Genomic DNA, 16,224 nt, shown 5'->3' with positions numbered 1-16,224 from the left:
GTATGCATTATAAAATTAGACCATTTACTTCAGACATGTCTGAACAGCTAAATCTTCAAACTATACAAAAATAAAGTGTATGAAATCTTACAAAAGGAGGACATTAAGACATTAATAGCTAATCCAAAAAATATAATAACTTATACACAGCAGTAAGCATAAGCAAGGTAGCCTAGAACAGCTTTCATTTAACAGGACCTCTGAAACATGTCTGAAATAAGCATCAGCTAAAACTGGAACATTCCCAAGCACAATAATGTTTCCAATTTATTATCTTTACCACAGTACAAACTTTTACAAACCAAATGTCCATTGTCTGTCAGTCTGTAAACAAAAGGTACTATCCCCCCTCCTCATTTTAAGAGGGTGAATATGTTCAGTCCTCAGTCAAGTTTCATATCCATCACTTGCATAAGGAATCAAGAGCCTCTTCTCTTGTTAAATTACTTTGTTCTTTTTTTTTTCTTTTTTTTTTTTTTTTTTTTGTCATACAGCCTGCAGTGAAGTAAAATCACAGTGAAAGTCCTGGGAAAAACATGATCTTTACAGCAGGACTTGAACCATTCTAATAATAAATGCATCTAACAAAGCTTCCCATAATAAAAGCATGGCATTTCCATTTCCAGAAATCAAGTCAATTAGAAATCCTAAGTTCTACTTAAAAACCCCAAAAGATCTAAAAGTGAAAAGATTCATCTTCTCAGTCAAATACAAGTCTTTCAGTTTCACTTGCAGAGCGACTTTTCCAGTCTGTAAAACAGTAGTGCAATTCAATTAGTTCTACTTCTTTTATTTTTCTTAAAGTCCAGTAGATAAATGTCCTAGCTCTACGGAAAGATAGGAAGATGCTCCGGTAAACAAGAAACTTTGGCAAGCCCAGGAAGGCTTACTAGTCCATTAAAGCTTAGAAGTCCAAAGTGGCTTAAAAATGGTTTATGAATAAAGAAAACAAAAAACCCCAGCAAAACAAAATAGAAAAACTAAAAAAGAAAAACTAAAAAAAAGAAGAAATAAATAGGCAGAAATGAATGTAAACTGTCTGAACTTTTTAATGATTTCTCATTGACAGCTGGCATGACTTTTGATAGTACAGTCAGTTAAATATAGTTGACCTACCGAGCATTCCATTAGGGCATCCAGTCTGGAATGCTCAAATGGAATTACATTCCTAAATATTTAAAAAATAGAGTTCTATAACATTACTATAGGTTTCTTCTGTCCACCTCACTTACACTTCTTCTTAAAGAGGCTTTTTATTTTTGATGGCTTTTTGTTTTTTTCACCATTTTGGTACAGGTCCTGTGGGATGCTACTTATCCTAGGGACAGAAGCAGCTTCATGGCAGGGTTTACTATCACTGCTGGCTGAAGAACATGAAGTGTGCCGAGGCTTTGGGACTGGGATCCCAGTTGAAAGCTGGTTCATGCTGCAGGACTTCTCCAGGATTCCATTATAAACTTTGCTTGCAGGACTAAAGATCATGCTCTTAGTTTCTGCCATGCCTACACAGTCAGGAGAGCCCCTAGAAATATCTGCAGTTAGAGAAGAGGAGTCTCCTGTAGATGATTCCTCCAGTGAGAATTCTTCTGGGGATACTTTCTGAGGAGAAAGCGTCTGGTACATCTCAAGACTTGCTGGAGGAGACTGCTTCCTTCCAGTGGATGAATTTAAGGAGTCACATTCCGAACCTGTTTCCAGTACTTCCCTGAGTCAGAGCAGAGAGGAGAAAACATAATGAAACTACTATTTCCTTCCTGCAGTTAAAAAGGAAATTAATTTAGAGTCAATAACATTAGTCTAAAAGCACCACCCACATTTTTCCTTAGTAGTTAATTAACAAAAAAAAAACTAAGTTAAACATTTTAACTTAAAACTTGCATTACATCATTTTATTATCTAAGCTTAAGATAATTAATTTGTGCGATCTTGTTTTTGTGGGCAGCAGCATCTGCCCAGAATCAGTCATTTGTATCTCACTGCAAAGAAGAAAAACTATCTTTCTGGCACATGAAGTCAGAAAAGTTATGAAATGAAAGAAGATTTAAGCCTATCATATACAAAAAGTTTCTTCAGGACAAGTGTCCCTACCTTTCAACAAGCTCATTTGCTCCTTCCAAAAGGAATTTAACCTTTTCCTATGAGGCCATGTAACAAGAGTAGGTACACGCTCAACATGCTGTAAGAATTGTGTTACCATCCATCTTCTCTTCGCCCAGTAGCTGACATTGCTTTTGATCCTAGTTTCAGATGTAAAAGCCAGTAACATATTGTAATGGAGAATCAGGGTTAGTTCAGTGCACCCTGGATTGTAACATTACTTAACTGTATACGACATGCTAGCTATTTACATACACATACCAGACTAGAACTCTCTCTGTTCCATGTGGACTACATTAATTTATATTATCCTACAGATTACTTTAACTTTTGGCTTGGTTCAACCTCTTAATTCTAAACTGTTAGTCTCAAATAATCCTATCAGCGTTCCAAGTTCTGTTTGCTAATCTCCGTACCATTGTTTATCAGCAGAGAAGTAAATGGCTTCCTCCTCCTCTTCAGTTCGATAAAGAGCTGGGCAGCTCGACACAGAAAGGATGTCAGGGTCAGGGGAGTGCAAAGCATGCTGAGACTGTGGAGATGATGGCACAACATTGCGTCTTGATCGACACAAGCTACTGCTTCTTGCCAGTGTGCTGGGAGGTTTTACAATGGACCCTGAGGCAAAGAAAAAGCAAACCAAAACCCTCCAAGTGACATTGATGTTAACAATATCTACTCTGAAGACTACATAAGCAGCTATCTGCTTCAGCCACAGTGATTCTTAAACAACTTTGACATTGCTTGACTGTTGAGGGGGAAGAAAGAGACTGGCATTTCCTTATAGATTTTACAGTTAGATGAAGCAGCTGCAAATGTAACTGCAGCCGTTTTGTACCTGCCAAATACTACTCTGACCATGTGCAAAGCTCTGGCTCACTATGCTCTCTTGAGAACAAAGAAAGATTCTACTGAAACTCCCAACTCTTTATAAACTAAAAATAGCAGTGCTGAAATGAAATTAGTGTGTTACACAATATCCTGTATTTCACTTGTGTGGCAATTTGGAGCTTAAAAGAATATGTAAGAGTTTTGAAATGTAGGTATATCTAACCAAACACCTAACTGAAATACACTGCATTAGTTCAAAGTTACATTAGACATGGAAGACCAATCTCATTGATAACGTGATGGGAAATACACAATTCAACCTCATTTTAAGCTCAAGACTTTCCTATTTGATAACACTTTCTTTTGCCAGGCTAACTATGAATTTCCAGAAACAAAAATACTAAGAATGGGTGGAGACAGTAACACAAGACTTGACCAGGAAAGTATCTAACAGGAAGTTACAAACTAAAATGTTCCTAATCCAATTCCTCCTTCAGAAGGTGATTAGGCAGCAATACTTCTATGGAAATAAATCTACAGACCTGTTTTGAGGCTAGCTCTTATGAGCTTCAGGATTTCTCATACTTCTCCTCAAATTGTCCCACAGAATGCATCATTGCTTATGTAAGACCCTTACTGGTGTTCAAAATGTTTACCAAACAACACACTTTTTAGTGTGTCTATTTTTGTAGACAAGGATGTCTAGCCTGACAAAATGCATTTTACATTTTAGGATGCCAGTTTAGCATCAGAAAAATTACAGTTTCCCTTCTTGGAATCTCAGGAAAGGGTGAGTTGTCATTCTGCTTTAAGTGCAGGAAATCACAACTTTCACAAAACTGCAAGTAGCTACACCTTCGTCAACACTTACGCTTTGTTTCCTGACAGGCTGAGCAGAAAAGAAAGGTTTATATGTCCCAATGTGACAGTTGTCATGTAACTCAAACTTTTGATTTTACTTTTGATGAACTCCCTACTGACCTGAAAGGCAGGTATTGGCAGCTCAAAAATAAGCTTATGTCAATACAAAGATATTCCTAAAAAAGCAAATGTGAACCAAGAGAGTAATAATCCCTTTAGGAAATTTGTACAACATGTCCATGTAAATCAGATGTCATACTACTAGTTGGTGTAAAACAGAACAAGATTGCACCATTAGTGATTTTTTTCAGGGAAGTTAGAAGCATTTTGGTTTCTTGTAGGTGTATATATGAGGGATTATGAAGGATTCAAGCTAGGACAATTTAACATCTAGAATTTTCCAGTACAAATGAAAGTCACTAAGTCAAGGAATCAGCTGAATCCTAACCATTCAAAGGAAAAGTAGAAGTTTCACTATCACCTTCCTGTAACAACTTGTACATCCCCTTTTGTTCTTCAGCTCAGGATTGATTAAACAGATCTAATACTTCACACCATTTTAGTCTATCACCCCAACTGCTGCGCCCTGTCTGGCAGACTTCAAATTTTGTCAATCTTAAGAGATCAAAGGATGCTGACCAAGTGAGGTAACAGCCCAGACAGTTCAATTTAGGTCCAGACACTGAAGCAGTCTCTCATAACTGACCTGTCTGCACACTGCATTTTGCTTGAAGCCATTTTGCTTCTATCCCTCCTCATGTGCATTGTCATTTTTGTCTAAAGGATAGGAATAATTTAGCAGTTACTAAACTAACCTACAATAATTTGACTCCTGAACTCGTTTCAGCAGATCATTTAGCATATTTTCCCTCTCTGTCTGGGCTCCCAAGTGTTTCCAGTTGTTTGGGTTTTTTTGTTTTGTTTTTTTACTGAGTAGAAATTATAAAAGCTAGTAAATTAAGAGAAGCTACTTCCCTCATGTGATGACTTGAGCAAAATCAGGCTCTCATGCCTTACCAAAATTCAGAAAAACACATTTAAAGTTTTTGTAATGTTACTGAGATTCAGATAACTTTAATCACTGACTGAGACAGCATCCATTAGCTAAATACTTCCAAATGAACTGAATTCTAACGAAGTCTGAAGTCTTACATACATCTTTAAGTGTTTTGTCATTTTAGACCATCTGAAAAGTCATGATAACAAATGAAGCTCTTCATTTTGAAATCAGACCACAGGTTTCTCCATACAAACTTGGAAGTTTAGCTCTACGCAATCATATTTTACTGAAATCCAAGAAAGTTGTTGCTAAGATTTAAATCAAAGCCTTCACAGTGAAGACATCTAGAGAGACAGTATTCTTTAAAAGTGATCAGAACTTGCAGCAGTGCTGCAAGGGGATTAATGACCTTTTCAATGTGGCCTGTAGAAAAAAGGTTGGTACATTCAGAAGAAAAACGTGTGCCCAATATGCACTAAATGAAGCCAGCAAAATGGCGGCTATTCTCATGCTATTTTAAAATACAGTTCTAATTTCTTCTGAGAATGCCAGCCCTGAAAGAAAAATGTATACATATGACAAAACTTTTTTCCTTGCTCATTCCTCAGCTTGATATTGCTTGTTTGAATAGCTACATGGAGCTCATCCTTCTGATTTGCCTCTAGAGTCCAGTTAATCACAACTTCCATGAAACAAGCTCTTGTATTGACGCAATGACTCAGGACACGAGGGTGGTCTGAATCCCCAGTGTATATCTTTTGATCATAGTTTAACCGAAGCTGGATTTCTCTCCCTCCAGCACTTGGCCCCTCTGCCTCACACTCAAACAACCCGCTGTATCCAAACACAAACATTCTGCCTGAAAGCTTCCCTTGGACAACAACAGGCTTTTGTTCCAGCCACTAAAGAATGTTTGAAAAGCTGTGTAGCGTGTTGCCTCTCAAAGGATGTGATCTTCCTAGTAGTAGCTCAAGGGACCCTAGACTAACTCCATTCCTTCCACCTGAAAGAGTAAATGTGCTAACAGAAATCCAGCATTACTCATTATAAATTTTTGTCTGGCAATCCAAGCATGACAAGCAGACTTGCAAAACGTTAGCTGGATTTGCCCCCCACTCCCCCACTGAAAGGGAATACAGGCTTTTTCATCATGTTATCTTTATTGCAAAACCCAGTTTTCAGTTTATGCAAGTCCCAAAAGATGCATCTGAAATGCTAGACAGAATTTTGGTCCTTTTGGCTTTGATTCAATCCTGTCTGACATCAGCACTCTTCTCCCACTTGACTTTAAAATCCCATGCCTCCACAACTCTACCGCTTTCTTTTTACTAAGGTCACCACTTACCATGAAACTGTGAAACTATTGGAGGAGTATCTTCATCTAAGTCGTCAACTCCCCCTGCAATTGGGTAAGGAGGAATGGAAACTCGAGGCATAACTACCCAGCTGTGATCAGAGTAGAGAGAGGAGGTCAAGCTTGGTAGCCCAGAATTGTGTGCTATTTGAAAACCACAAATCTTCTCAATCTGTTGCCATCGATAAAGACGCTCTCGCAAACATGTCGTCAGCTCAGAGAGTGCTTTCCTGCAGAAAAGCACATATTAAAGTTATATACACTGTTCTTAATGATAAAGCAAAACAACACAAGTGCAGTCATTCTAGTATACCAGAAGATCCATCAGGACTGTCCAAATATTCACACTTCATCTTTTAAAGTATCTTTTAAGTATCTTTTAAGCTGCTTTACTTAAAAGCGTAAAAACACTAAGACACTAAATTCCGTAACCCTCAAAAAATTCCATTGTTCCAGGAATAAACAAACACAAAAGAATATGCATCCTGGTAATACTCTTACTTTGCTTCAAGGATTTTATGGTCCACTTCATCCAGGGAGGAGCTGTGTGCAACATGTAGTGTTCCAAATACAGTGCTTCTCTTCTTTTTTATCTTTTCTGCCTAAACAGCAACATAAATTAAATGCATAAAACTAGATACTTAACACAGATGAGAAAACATTAGAAATATTGACAAGGAGCAAACAACAACTCAAGGGAGAAAAAAAATAAAATATCCAAACACTTATCTGAATAATTTTTATTTATTATTTCATATCTCTAACAACAGACCAGAAAAGTCTTTAAGCAGCTGAAAAGTAAGAGTTGGTACCTCATCTTTGGCAATTGCTAATTGCATTTCTGCATGCTGTCTTTTGATATTGTAATATTGTACTTCAACTTCATGTGTTAACTGAAGCCACTTCTGCAAAGCTTCAGGAACAGACCAATTACTTCTCAGCTCAAACTCCTTCTCAGCCTTTTTTAAAGCCATGCGAACCTAGCAATCAAGAAGAAATACAAGTGTCACCAAGAGTGTCATTAGAACTGACAGCAGAAGAAACTGAAATATAAGCACCTTTATACCCCACAGCAACAAACTAAGGCTTTACAGAGCTTTCATGTGTGCCAACTGCTGTCAGGAAGGCAGATTAGGCATTTCTGAAATATTGCATACAAATTTCCACATACTGTATTATACTCAGATTTTTTTTTTCCCCTATGATATATAGTCCCTAACTTGAAGCTTAAATATTTTTGTAAGATAGTATTTTTTTATTTAGTACAATAAATCCAATCTATCACAACTCAGAGTGAGACAAAGCTACTTCTCTCATCTGATAACAAGAAAGAAAAAAAGCTTTTGTATATATTTTGTTCCATGAATCCAACAACATTATGATAAGCTAATATACAAAGTGTATGTCTTTTCATAGTTTCAGGATTATTTTTCTAGATAATGGTATGACTGACAGACGATCATTAAGTGCTCTTAGAATTTTCCATTCAATTCTAGCATTAGAGAAATGCTGCTTTAAACACTTTTAAGGATCTAATAAAACCAGGACCAATTTAAAGTCAACACTAAAATTGTTAACAGTTTGCAGATACCTGTACTAGCTCTTCCTCTGCATATTTGAGCCTGCTGAGCTCACATTCAGCTCCCTCCCTCAACTCCCTTAGGCGATGTGCTTCCCGTTTTGCATCATTGATCTCATCCATCATTTTGCGCTCCAGATTTTGCTTTTCCACAGCAACATTTCTATTCTCTTCTTGTGCCTTCTCAAGCCTTCACAATTGAATAAAAAATATGAGGGAAAAAAACAAAAACACAGCACATTTGTTAAAAGTTGCAGTCCTCAGGAGAAGAAAACGTGTCCAGCAACAGGGCAAAAGGCAATGGGCACAAACCAAAACACAAGAGGTTCCATCTGAACATCAGGAAATACTTTTTCACCATGAGGGTGATCGAGCACTGGCACAGGTTGCCCAGAGATGTGGTAGAGTCTCCATCCTTGGACATATTCAGAAGCTGCCTGGACATGGTCCTGGGCAACCTGTTCCTAGATGATCCTGCTTGAGCAGGTGGGGCTGGACAAGATGACCTCCAGAAGTCCTTTCCAATCTCAACCATTCTGTGATAATAAAGACTGCGCAAGCTTCATGAACCAGCAACAATTACATCACACAACGTGATGTCCACGTCAGACAAAAATATGAGAACTTGTAGGTGAACCTTCATTACAGGTGTAATAAGATCAAAATACAAGTCTTTATAGAAATGTTCTCATTTCCATGTATGTATGTATGCCAGAATAAACTGTAATTATATGAAAATAACAGTACATACTACTTAATCTGTAGGTAAAACACATTGAACCTCTTTCTCTACCTTCCTCCCCAAATTCATACTGTCTGCTAAAATATCCAGGAGCAATTTCTACCCAAAACCCCATCGTCACTGAAATCGCAACTTCCATGCAAAATAACGATGAACAAAATCCAAAGGCAGCTTAATGCAAATAACTTATGACTGTAAAGGATCTGTATTTGTATCTAACCTCAAAACAAAAGGAAAACTAAACATTAACTTTTTTAGTTTTTATACCTTTCCTGAAGGTCAAGAAGACTTTGCTCTGCTGTTTGGAGGCTTTCTAAGTCTTTCATCATTTTTGTGATATGTTCTCTTGAGGTTCTGTTCTGTGTATATGCAAACCAGCAGCCTCCAAAACCAATAACTATAGAAACTGTTAATATAAAATCCTTCATCCAGTTGTGAGGGGGACCTGTGCAGAGAATAACATGATCATTAACTAGTTCATTGATACAGACATTGGATTATGGACTTCCCCCTCCCACCTCGGCCCAAAAGGTGACAGAATCTGATGCTAAACAGAATTCCATCTCATTTATCTCAAACCACCTCCAACAACTACCTTTCAAATGGATTCCAGAGCATTTTCCATACAACATAAGCAACTCTGCTCTAATACAATCTACTTAATCTATACTAAAACATACATTAGATTGAGGAAAGCTTACTAAATTTTTCCAGTACATAGTTTGTATCTTTATTTGAATGACTTGAGAGAGATGCCCCAATTACACTTTATCAGGCCAGTAGGAACTTTATTTTTGAGTAAGTTCTCCCCAGTCTGCACCCTCTGGAATACTCTATGCTGCGTTAAAAATGCACTTGTACAGAATAAAGTAGTTTTTAAAAGGGTAAGTAGCTAATAGCAGCACTTTTTAAAAGCAAAACCTGGATTGTCAATGTATCACATCCAAGATTCACTTCCTTGTTAGTACAACTTTTAGTCACTTGCATCTTTGTAAAACAAACTTTTAAAAGACAGTTTCTGCTAGAAGAAAAAGTATAATGCAAACACAAAGTGCTTTTTTCACCTAAAAAATCTCCAGCTCAGATCTGTCAGGCTAATACAGATCAGTCAGGCCAGCTCAAATCTGGCCTGACTTTTGCAAAGTCATTCACTACTCTCCAAACTGACCACCAAGTTCCAGAATGGCCTCCTACTTCAGGAATACCTGGCATGTACAGTACCACAACAGAGCTGTAACTAGGTACAAGCAGCCATACAGACCACTGGTGATGTGGTAAGGAAATGTGGTCTGGATATGCTAAAATGGGTCAGATGTGGAACTGCTGCATTAAATTTCACTGTGCTTAAACTCGAGTCTGCACAAAAGACACTGGTATTGGATTTGCACCACCACGTCCTTTTTTTATTCCTTGAGGAAGGTCATCCCCTCTCACTTCAAGCATCACAGCTTCCATTGTCCACGCTAATTGGGAAGTGACTGTAACATTAGCTATAAGTGTAATTTAAGCAGTCAAAAACTTTTAGAGTACACTTCTTGTGACACAAAAGCTAACATCCATCTGTCAAGTGGGGTTATACTAAAATTTCTACGTAATCTTACACACAGAATTGAACCTTTGTCCTGATCCCAGCATCTTGATAACCTTTTTTAATTCGTTGCCCAGTTCCACAACGCATGCCAAGCAATCCATCAGTACATCCACAAAACAGATAAGCTGTCCTACCTACAGTATCAAGTGTCACTGAAAATATTTTCTGTTGAATTCTTACAAATAAGAGATAAGAAAAAACTCCAAAAAGTTACTAACGTGTGAGAGGTCCAAATAAAACAACATCCAAGGCTTTAAGCTGAAGCTTCTGTCTATGGCTCCGATCAATTATTTTCAAGTGAGAGATCATGAAAGCATGTTCATTTACTGCTATCCTGTTAATGACAAGACAAAACATTACCTACTCCACAAGCTATATTCAAAACCAGTCTATGGAAAGAAATACATCAATAGCATTTCCCACAGATTATAGTTATGTAATTAGACTGACAAATATAATACAGTGACAGTGATGCCATAAAAAAAAGCATATCACAATGTGGCAAAGGAAGAATATCAAATCATTTCCCTATTCTTTTCTTGCTGGAATAATCATGAAATAAATCCATTTGGCATAGTTAAAGGTAATAGTATATCTGCAGATTTGTGATACTAACTCTCTGAAAGACAAGCAATACTCAAATTTAGTACCTACGCTCAAGAAAAGGGGTTCTGCAGATAGTTTCTGATGTATACCCATACAATAGATTGGAAGCTGTTCAAAAGAAAGTTTGCTACCATAGAGAATTTTGTAATAAAAGCTTCAACAGCAAGAAATAAAACTAAGACAAATGGAGTAGCCAGAATTGTATTTTGAAATATTTTGGCAGAAAAACCACACAGCAAGCTCTTCAAAACTGCAAAGATGCTTCTCTCTTCTTGCATTTGACCATATCTTGTTGGACTTCAGGTTCACATAGTTGTTCCCACATACAGACTAAAGTAGCAACCTACAGAGAATTATTTGAAACTAATTCAGAAGAAACGTTCACCTGGGAAGTGTTGTTCCATTGACATTGCTGTCTCTAAAATTCTTTTCATATTGGGGCAGTTCAACAAATTCTGACAGCCACTGAAGAGTGTCCTCTTGAGTCCAGTTATGAACTGGAAGGAAAAAGTCAGTTTAGTTACCTTTAATTTTTGTAAAAATCAATAGCAAGACATAGAAGACAAGCAGTAGAAAAGCAGGCTAGAGTGAGCAAGATGGTTTAGCCAAATATAATTGCAGAAAAATTAGCATTAACATTCACCAAGGTGTTTCTGGCATTTTGCCTTTTTCATTATATGCTTCTCAGAGGAAGCTTAGGCAAACTATAAACAAACAAGCATGGAACCAATAGAAACATTTCTTTATTAAAAATTCCACAGACTAATTTAGTGTTTTGCTTCAGTTTAAATCAGGACAGCATCTTGTGACTTTTATCTACTTCAACTGATCTCAGTCTCAATCCTTTTGTCCTTGCTACCCTTGTCAGCAGGTGCTGTAGCCATTTAAGGCAATGTACCAAGATTCTTCCCAGGATGAGGGCTTAAGAGCTTGTTTTCACAAGAATCTTCATAGAGACTCATGCCTACTAACCACAAAATGGGAGGAGAAAAGAGAGGGAGAGAGGAGATTGAAAGAAAATACTGAAAGACGGAAGAAATTTAACAGGAAAACAATTAAATCTCTCTCAAATATACCCAGAACACAGCTATGTTACATGCAATAATTTTCCCACTAAGAAAATTTAAATATGTAGAGAATAATTAACAATTTTCCTATACAACAGCAACAGTCTATATGAGCTTTCATAGCTACAGATGCTCTAAGAAAATAAGGAAGTACTACCCACAAAAAATCACACCCCACATATGTTTCTGGCCCTTACAGGCCAGCTGCTACAGCTTACAGCTTGGCATGGACAAACTTGAAGGGAAATTGTTCTCTCCATTTGTGAAGTCTGCAAAAGTTTGCACATCAAAAAAAAATGTCAGCCTCCTTCTGGACAGACATCTTTGCATGAACAAATCTTTTTTTTTTTAAAAGACATTTCTCTATCTAAAACTACTTGCATGTGACAACACTGGGCAGAGATTTCTTTAGAAATCTTATCACAAGGACACATTCTCAGTGGTGAATTTTGACAATGATCCTTTAGAAAGAGCTGCTGAAAACTTGACAGGCACGCTGCAGGCAATGGGAATTTTTATGAGTTCAAATTCATATTTCAGTTTGCATTCAAACTGAAATAAGGATTTCTAGGTTTCTCATCTATGCTAGCATAGCTGAATAATAAGCTTAAACATTTCAGATTTTCATCATTCCAGATAATCGGAGACAGAACACATTTCACAGACCCACTTATAGCTTTAAAAAATAAACTCACAGTACAAACCACTTGTATTCTATCCATATGAATGGCTACGTCTCCTTCCCAGCATGCTGTCCCATTTCTTCCTCTGGTTTTGAGCCACAAACTGTTTTCCAGGTATTGATCTTGCAACAGACTCCATTTTGTCATATTACTCTAAGCTTTTATGCAAAATGTCTGGGCTGTATTTGTAAACAGACCATTTTCACATTGCAAATATTCTTACCTGTTTTGTGAATAAGTGATTAGATTTACAAGTCATTCTAAGCATCTCAAAAGGCTGGTGAGATCATCCAGAAAAATATCACCTTAACTTCATTCTGGAAATATGTTTATAAACTGATCCAAAGCAAAAGTATTGTTTTGATGTGACATAAGAAAAAAAAAATCACCTAAAATAGCTGCTACACATTACAGGTTTTATCACTGAGAGTACAGAACACGCAATTTTGGCAGCCACATAATTCACTGAGTTTATAAATTGAGAGAAAAAAAGAAAAAATATAGAGAAGTTTCACTTCTACTGCTGCAAGTATTTTGTAATCACTGTCAAATTTTACATAAATTTGTACTTTTTTTTTTATAATTCAGTAGTAATTTTAAACACGTTATGTAAGAAATGAGGTACATATTGAAGTTGTTTACAGTAGAGCCAATCACATCTGTTCTACTGCTTAGACTAATGTGATATTTCCTTCATAAAATATCAAGGAAATTTCCCCAAACAAACCAGTTATATTTAGGAAAAAAACACTGTTATTCATTATCACTGTATCAGATACCTCCGTTAGTACAGAAACCGTGAAAAGAAGAAACCAAAGTCTATCCCAAACTAGAATTGGAACTCATACTTTCTGTATTATTCTTACACTGTTATCTGTTTACATAAATGTTAATATCAATTACGTTTTGTCCTTCTAAATGGCCACTCACCATTTAAGCTCAGCATAATCAATACAGTCAAGTCTCATTCTGGGATTTCACAGTCTGAATCTCTGCCCATGCACATATGTCACAAGAAATTCACATTTATTATGTAAACTAATTCTGCATTAGCAGAGTTCCAGTGTCAGTGCCCGCAAATCCAACTCTTCCAGGTGGAACTGGGCTCTAAACTACCCTGTTCCATTTCCTACAGCACCACAGTGGAGCCCTGGGAGATTGAATTCCATCAATGAAAACATTTAGACTGTTTCTTTTTGTTGATATCTTCTATATGCTAGATATCGGTAAGAAGTATTGCTGGACTGGTCTCCAATAAAACCTTATGACCAACACATCTGTTTATCCTACAACAGCATACAGTACTAAGAAGCAAACTGGCCATTCAGCAGCAGCAGCAGCAATAGCCTACTGAAACATGACACAATACAAGTGATATACACCAGGTGTACTCAAAGTTAAACAAGTCAGCTGAAATTCATCTCAATCAGCAACACCAATCAGAATGTGACAGCTGAGGTTGTAACTTCCTTGTTTTAAACACCCAAAAAGTATATAGTGCTTCAGACAGTGGAGTAGCAACTGACAATTACTTTAAGTTAAATGCATATAGCATTAAAGAGTAATCACAACATCCTTCCCTCTCATGCTTATTTTCACAAATAGATATCTTGAGAGAGGGGATGTCAGCAACATGCCTTGGGCAGGCAGGTGTAGAAGCCACAGTATTTACACCCCAGTGCAGCACTCAGTCACTAGACTTGCATCAGCTGTTCTAATTCAGATCACAAGTCTGGGGTTTTTGCTGCCTTTTTTTTTTCTTTTTTTAACCACTAGAACAACACACCTGAAGGTGAAAACAGCAAAAGTAGCTTCAAACTGTATGAAAGTTGATCCTTGCTAACCCACATTAATGGCTGATTAGAAGGTCTGGCTATATATCACTTTTTCATGTTAAATTTATCATGTAGCACAGTGCTTCAGGGCAGGGAGGCATGAAGTAAAACAACATTACACTGTCAGCCCCAGTACTCCTATGGGCCTCCTACTCCTTTCAGAAATCAAATTACATTCAATATTTCATGGCAAGGAGTGAATGACAGCCATATATTAGGCTTAAAGTTGAGAACAGGCTGACCAGGCAATATAGAAAAACACAAGATTGTTCTGTATCAAGCACACACAAGAATTCAAAAGTTACTTTTGTTTTAGTAGGACCTTCAGGAGCAACATCAGCATGAAATATGCTGCCACCAGTAGGCTTTTAAACAGCATGAAAAAGCAGCAGAGAGGAGTGACCCTGACTATCTTTTCAAAATTACATTACAATGCTTAACATTACAACTCCTGTTTCCCCTCACGCAGAAGGGCCAGCCTGCAGTACTGTACTGGTCCTGCCTGGAACAGCACGCAGCATGATGTAACTCATCCGTAGCCAAGCCTTGCTCGCATACATTTCCAATCTCCGGATATTTAAAACCTGAGACAGCAAACGATTAAGAAAGTGCAAGGCAACAGTAACATCTTTGTGGTATGCAGTTTAGTCCTAGCTGCCGCAGGAACACTGGTGCAATGTTACCTCAGAATACAACAGGTGATCACACATAAAGCCTTCCCTCCCTAATAAATAAGGTACCAGACTTTCCATCACCTTCTACTTTCCACAGAGAAAGAACAAGTGTTAAAGACAAAAAAAAATACACACAGAAGGCAGAGGAGAAGCTTTTTTGTATTATAGGGCAGTCTACAGGACACACTATACGTTAAAGGTCAAATATGCCATAATGGTAAATAAAAACTACTTTTTTTTAAGGCAGTTCGTAAAAACTAGGTTTTTGGAAGGACTCATTAGTCTGACAATAGTAAAACACACACGAAATCAAGGTTTGACCACTACAGTTTTACTTTGCTACAAAATTAATTCCCCAGGGACAATGCTACATCACCATGAACACAGCACCCCACCTATTCACCAAGGCAGGTCAGAGAATTACCCAGCTAGAGGCCCCTGCACTGATTTTACACATTTTCTCACTATTGAGACTAAATACCTACACATCTCCCTTCAGACAGCAATTTCATATGATCTCAGACCATTAGAGGAGCAAAGAAAAAAAAAAAAAAAAGAGAAGGCAGACACCCTTGAGACACAGCACTTTCAAAGATAATTGTACAAAGACTGGTATTGAGACATCAAAACACGTTTTATCTGTCACCTTCGCTGCACTCATAACTACCACCTCTTCAAGGCCCTTGTAGAAAAAATACTGAGGATTCACCTTTGATTTTAACCCAACAATAAGTACTAAGCTTGATACTTTAGTATAGCTGAAAGGCTCTGTATATGTATAAATACTGCTTAGTTAGAAAGGAGATAGTCAAAGCAAACACCCTACAACAAGCATATACTGGCATTTACATTTAAAGAACAGACACACACAATAATAGAAGTCAGAGAACTTTCAGAAAGCAGTGTTTTCTATAGTTTAAACAGTTATGTTAGCTCCTAGCCATTCCTCTAAATGGAGTTCTCTCTATAGAATTAGATTATGAAATTAAAAAATTTAAACGGTCATAAAAAGCATAAATAACATCAACTAAATTAAGTTAGGTGACAGTCTTGTTTTGTACCAAAGGACCCACTGAAACCGTGTGGCAACACAGCAACAATAGGCTAGATGCTGATTTAAGCTATATGATTCCTTCCACGCAGGTAAAACTTATAGCAGCCTTGAAATTCCTTTAATTTGCACCAGTACAGACCATGCCTTAAAGATGGGGATAAAAGCCTGCTGTGTTGGGTTTGCATGGCAAGGTTTTGGTAGTGGGGGGGCTACAGGGGTGGCTTCTGCGAGAAGCTGCTAGAAGTTTCCC

At 37.4% G+C, this 16,224-nt stretch overlaps 1 protein-coding gene across 2 annotated transcripts in view; it reads right to left on the bottom strand.

Annotated features, from left to right (window-relative positions):
- Positions 1 to 447: 447 nt before the first annotated feature.
- The window catches only part of STIM2 (stromal interaction molecule 2), a 70,634-nt gene continuing 54,857 nt past the window's right edge, over positions 448 to 16,224 (bottom strand). The window contains exons 4-13 of one of the 2 annotated variants that reach the window (XM_054823699.1): positions 11,047 to 11,158; positions 10,274 to 10,389; positions 8,732 to 8,909; positions 7,735 to 7,912; positions 6,956 to 7,123; positions 6,645 to 6,745; positions 6,135 to 6,373; positions 2,514 to 2,715; positions 2,089 to 2,237; positions 1,532 to 1,705 (exon numbers count right to left, since the gene is read on the bottom strand). In XM_054823699.1, the coding sequence (XP_054679674.1) occupies positions 1,668 to 1,705; positions 2,089 to 2,237; positions 2,514 to 2,715; positions 6,135 to 6,373; positions 6,645 to 6,745; positions 6,956 to 7,123; positions 7,735 to 7,912; positions 8,732 to 8,909; positions 10,274 to 10,389; positions 11,047 to 11,158 (1,481 nt within the window). In that variant the 3' untranslated portion in view covers positions 1,532 to 1,667. Of the gene's footprint in view, positions 1,706 to 2,088; positions 2,238 to 2,513; positions 2,716 to 6,134; positions 6,374 to 6,644; positions 6,746 to 6,955; positions 7,124 to 7,734; positions 7,913 to 8,731; positions 8,910 to 10,273; positions 10,390 to 11,046; positions 11,159 to 16,224 lie in introns of both variants that reach the window. The other variant, XM_054823698.1, reaches the window with a different exon arrangement.

This window comes from Grus americana, chromosome 4, assembly GCF_028858705.1.
Source record: "Grus americana isolate bGruAme1 chromosome 4, bGruAme1.mat, whole genome shotgun sequence".
Lineage (NCBI taxonomy): Eukaryota > Metazoa > Chordata > Aves > Gruiformes > Gruidae > Grus > Grus americana.
Note: the sequence above shows the minus strand (reverse complement) of the source record. Positions and strands in the feature narration are given on the sequence as shown.